This window comes from Trichechus manatus, unplaced genomic scaffold, assembly GCF_000243295.1.
Source record: "Trichechus manatus latirostris isolate Lorelei unplaced genomic scaffold, TriManLat1.0 scaffold00236, whole genome shotgun sequence".
NCBI classification, from domain to species: Eukaryota; Metazoa; Chordata; class Mammalia; order Sirenia; family Trichechidae; genus Trichechus; species Trichechus manatus.
In genome coordinates this window covers 1584104-1589434 of record NW_004444172.1, presented here as the reverse complement: position 1 = coordinate 1589434, position 5331 = coordinate 1584104, and the positions used below count along the sequence as shown (strand labels likewise).

At 37.6% G+C, this 5331-nt stretch overlaps 1 protein-coding gene across 1 annotated transcript; it reads left to right on the top strand.

The window, feature by feature from the left end:
• Positions 1 to 669: 669 nt before the first annotated feature.
• On the top strand, positions 670 to 1951 carry LOC101357095 (olfactory receptor 1030). Its single transcript, XM_004389235.3, has one exon. The coding sequence runs from the start codon at positions 670 to 672 to the stop codon at positions 1624 to 1626; it is 957 nt and encodes a 318-aa protein (XP_004389292.2). The 3' UTR covers positions 1627 to 1951.
• The last annotated feature ends 3380 nt before the right edge of the window (positions 1952 to 5331 follow it).

The window sequence follows — 5331 nt, the reverse complement described above, 5'->3', positions numbered from 1 at the left end:
CATGTCTCTCTTGCTTTAGTCATACATACTCTCCTAACTAAAAATTTTTTCATCAGTGACTCCTATGTGCTTTAGTCTTTCCAAATATGTGGACCTTATCTTTGGTCTATTCACATACAAATGGCACTAAGTCCTGAATCCTGGGGCAGTCAAACTGGCCTTACAGATTCTCCGTAGAAATGCTCTAATTATGGGCTCTCTAATGCAGCTGGTAGGGAGTGCACTTTTCAATTGTGCAGTTTCTATGGGTTATTTCTCTTAACACTGCAATCATTCTTAAAGACTGTATGAGTGTTTTCCAAACACATGACCTCACTTTTGTCCAGAACTAGTCCTAGACTCAAAGAATAATGATTTTATAGTGAACTACACCTGAAAGTTGGTAGTTCAACCTATTTTTTGACAAATTTCAGGTCATAATTTCTCCACTCCAAAACAATTTGGTTGCATAGGAACAGTTCTATTTAGAAATCATCTGCACAGTATACATCCAGCTAATTGGGGCATGGCTTTCTGGGGACTACTAGCTCTTACATTCTCAGACTATCTTTAGAAATAGCTGTGTGTTAGGGTGAATAGGAGAGGAAGAAAAAGACGGGGGTGGGGGAGAATCATATGATGGACTTCTCATTCACTTTCTTAATTTATTTTAATTCTTCTAAGTGAGCAATGCTGGTACCTAAGAAAATGGCCAAAGGAAATTACACCTTGGTGACTGAATTTATTCTCTTGGGATTAACGGATCTTCCAGAGCTTCAGCCTATCCTCTTTTTGCTGTTCCTGGTGATCTACTTGATCACTATGGGAGGGAGCGTTGGGATGATGTTGTTGATCAGGATAGATTCACGCCTCCACACCCTCATGTACTTCTTTTTTGCCAGTTTGTCCTGCTTGGATTTATGCTATTCTACTAACGTGACTCCCAAAATGTTGGTGAACTTCTTATCAGAGAAGAAAATCATCTCCTATGCTGCTTGTTTAGTCCAGTGTTATTTTTTTATTGCCATGGTGATTACTCAATATTATATGCTAGCTGTAATGGCCTATGATAGGTACATGGCCATCTGTAACCCTTTGCTTTACAGCAGTAAAATGTCCAAAGGGGTCTGTATTCACCTGATTGCCAGTCCATATGTCTATGGGTTTCTTAGTGGCCTGATGGAAACCATGTGGACATACCGCTTGACCTTCTGTGGCTCCAACATCATTAACCACTTCTATTGTGCTGACCCACCCCTCATCCGACTCTCCTGCTCTGACACTTTCACTAAGGAAACCTCCATGTTTGTGGTAGCAGGATTTAACCTCTCCAACTCCCTCCTCATATTCTTCATCTCCTATATCTTCATTCTCATTGCCATCTTGAGGATGCATTCTGCTGAAGGCAGGCACAAAGCTTTTTCCACCTGTGGATCCCACCTGATGGCAGTGACTGTGTTTTATGGGACTCTGTTCTGCATGTATGTTAGATCTCCCGCGGATAAGTCAGTGGAACAGTTGAAAATCATTGCTGTTTTCTATACCTTCATAAGCCCTATGTTGAACCCTGTTATTTATAGTCTGAGGAATAAGGATGTGAAACAAGCTTTTCGAAAACTGATCAGAAGAAACGTGCTTTCAAAGTAAAATCACACTGTATCTTTCTTTATAAATCAAATAAAATATTTTTATAAGAACCGGATCCAAGGTTAACAACATTTATGGTAAAGTCAATTTTGAATACACCACGAGAAGCTATAATGTAATTACAAAATATAAAGGACGTGGAAAAGGAAGATTTAGAGTTGTACATGTGAGGTATGAGGTCAACAGTGTGAGGAGAGATCAATAGTGTGAGGGGAGAGGGTAATTACTCTTCCTAGTTTTGCACTGTAAAAATTATATATTCTCATAGTAAAACATTCTCTCTCTTTAGAAAAGTATAAGTAAAAAAACAAAACAAAACAAAACTCCTTTTTCCTTTCCCCGTCCTGACCTGCCAGTTTCACTTCCCAAAGTTTACCACTATTAACAGTTTCCTTAAAGAGCTCAGTTGCTAACCAAAAGATCAGTGCTCCAAATCCACCAGCCGCTTCTTGGAAATTCTATGGGGCAGTTCTACTCTGTCCTATAGGGTAGCTATGAGGCAGAACCAACTCAACAGCAATGGATTTTTTTTTGTTTGTTTGTTTAAGTTTCCAGAAATTTTATATAGATCTAGAAACAAATGTACGGGTATACATGTACACATATACACAAAATTTCTAATGCACATACTGACTTATGAGCTAATTTTTAGGGTTTATGATTCTATAGAATTTACTCTGCAGGGGCTTCTCACGATGATTTAGAAAAATGTGACAACTGCTCACTATACTTGCTGTCGCTTCTGGAAGAAGAAACTCATAAACCCATGCCTACCACCCACATACTTCTCCCCACTTGGGAGAGTCACTCTCATGACAACTTCCTATTCCCACCCCAAGAGGAAACCAGAATCAGAACTTCCTAACAATTCTTTTTAGATTCTTAACTCCTGAAATCAGCAAAGACTAGCTCTTGCATATATGCAATTCCAGAAGGAATTGTGACTTTTGTAGCATTTATCAATGCCATTCCACACTTCTAGAATCTGTGGTCCTTCATGCTTCTCTTATCTCTTCCCTATTAACCTATTTTCAGGATAGAATAGATATTCAATGTTTGGACCATAGTTGTAATTTTACCCAGAATTGTACTCTGCCGCAATTAGCTATTATTTATTTAAATCGAGAATGAAAGGTGTTGACCAGTTTGTAAGAATTTTAATGCTAAATAAAGCAAATCACAAGTTGATATTTTAAGGTGTAACATATCTGGTGACTTTGAAGCTTCATAGCATAAACAAATGTGATGAATGTCTACTGAGCATCTATACTAAGTCAAGTACTGCCCCCGGTACAGAGGAGTGGTGCTGTAGGATTGTATACTTTTGTAAAGGAGATGAAAATGTAAATAGGAAAAAAAATACAATTTTAAATGCTGTAATATAAATAGATGGAATGGTTGGTGTAGCAGAGGAAAGAGGCAATTTAATTGGAACTAAACCAAATCTGCTGCCATGGAGTCGATTCTAACTCATAGTAACTATAGGACAGAGTAGAACTGCCCCACAGGATTTCCAAGGCTGTAATCTTTATGAAAGCAAATTGCCTCATCTTTCTTCAGCAGAGCTACGGTTGGGTACAAACTGTTGACCTTTTGAGTAACGGCCAAGCTCTTAACCTCTGTGCCACCATGAAAACCAAACCCATTGCCATCGAGTATTCTGAGTCATAGTGACCCTATAGGACAGGGTAGAACTGTCCTATGGGGTTTCCAAGCCTGTAAATCTTTACAGAAGTAGACTGCCACATCTTTCTCCTGAGGAGTGGCTGGTGGCTTCAAATCGCTGAACTTCTAGGTTAGAAGCCAAGTACTTTAACCACTGTGCCGCCAGGGCTCCTAAACTGAGACTAGGATTGCGCAAAACAAGAGCTTCTTCACCTTTGCGCACCCCAAGCCCCACCTACAGCTTCTAGTACTATGTTAAATCAAACTAGGCAGTGTCTGAGCAAAGTGTTATAACTGATTAGTAATCATATATGTGGTGATACTTTCAGTTAAAAGGAAATGCCACAGAACTGTAATTAGCCAATGCCCCTGATTGATACATTTTCCTTAGCTGTATTTCAAAGCTTCCTTTCTACTTTAGAATTGATTTCTGTTCAATATTTCCTATAGAATAAGATTTGCAGATTCATTGATCGGGTATTATTCCATTACTAGTCTTTGTTATTTAAATGACTTCCTTTTGAAAATCAGGTTGTCTAGAAATTCTCTCAAAACACACAGAAAAAGATCTACTTTTGTGAGGTTTACCTCCAATTAATAGGTTGTTGGATTTCTACTTACTCCCATGTATTACTATTTAAACACACACACATATTATGCAAGGCCAGCACCCTTATTATCACAACTTTTTTGGGCTCAGGATCCATGCCTCTATCTTTACAGTTTAGTATAGTTTCTGACACCAAATAAAGACTCAATAATGGTTCCAGCACTAAAAATATACAAGTATCTCCATTTTGAAAGTGAACAGAACACCTCCATTTTAGAAAATACTCAAAAAATATCTTTGAATCCACCAACAAATGACCCTAAGATGGTAATTAGTTATTTATAAGACACTAGTACTTTCCAAGTACTGACATCAGCATTATGGAATCCATAGTTATTCCCACATACATTCAAGTTCAAGATGAAAGAGGGATTATACCAAGTGCTTTCATGAATTGACTGACTGGCTGGAATTATACCACCATCCTGTTAAGACAGTCTATTTTATTGTCTATATAGCACAATCAGGGCATATAATAAGTAAATACTCACAAAATGTTTATTAAATTAATGTATTATTTCTGTAGACCCTGACTTTAAAGTAAAATTTAAGGAATAATTCCTTCATTAATGATAAGGGGTTCTCATGAGATTTTTGGAAGAGACCCCTAAATCAAACCCTTTCTCCTCTTAAAGATAACTTTCCTGAAATCAATATTTATTGAGCAAACTGAGCAATATGATGAGGGAAGAATCTGGGAGAAAATAGAACATTTTTATTACTACCTAAGGCACAATAATTATGATAAGATATTTTATTTTTTCTCCCCACCTATCTGAAAGATCCAAACCAAACCCTTTGCCGGCGAGTCAATTCTGACTCATAGCTACTCTATAGGACAGAGTTGTACTGCCCATGGGATTTCCAAGGCTGTAATCTTTTCAGGGAGCCCTGGTGACACAGTAGTTAAGAGCTTGGCTGCTAACCAAAAGGTCGGCATTCGAATCCACCAGCTGCTCCTTGGAAACTGTATATGGGGCTGTTCTACTCTGTCCTATAGGATCACTATGAGTCATAATCAACTCGATGGCACGGTTTGGTTTTGGTTATCTAAAAGATCAGTGCCTTAATGGGTATTTCTGAAAGAAAAAATGCATTCATGTGTCCTTAAAAAAAATAATGTAATGGTGCATGGAATGGTAATGCTACAAGCCTAAGACTTTTATTCAAATATCAGATAATTTTTTTGAAGCACTGGATATCTGAAGATGGTTTAGACACATACATTCACAAAGGCAAAAGAAATGATAATGTTTACCAAAGTTCAGGTACTCTTTTAGAATATGTTGCTTCACTTAATCTTCCCAACAACACAGTGAGTTCAATATTATAATACTCATTTAAAAAATCTTTATTCCATCCTGTCTTAGGCTGGGTTCTCTAGAGAAGCAAAACCAGTAAAATGTATAAATATATACAGAGATAGATTT

Excerpts from the sequence above, each read along its gene's own strand:
- LOC101357095 (XM_004389235.3), top strand. The coding sequence starts at position 670 with ATGCTGGTACCTAAGAAAATGGCCAAAGGAAATTACACCTTGGTGACT.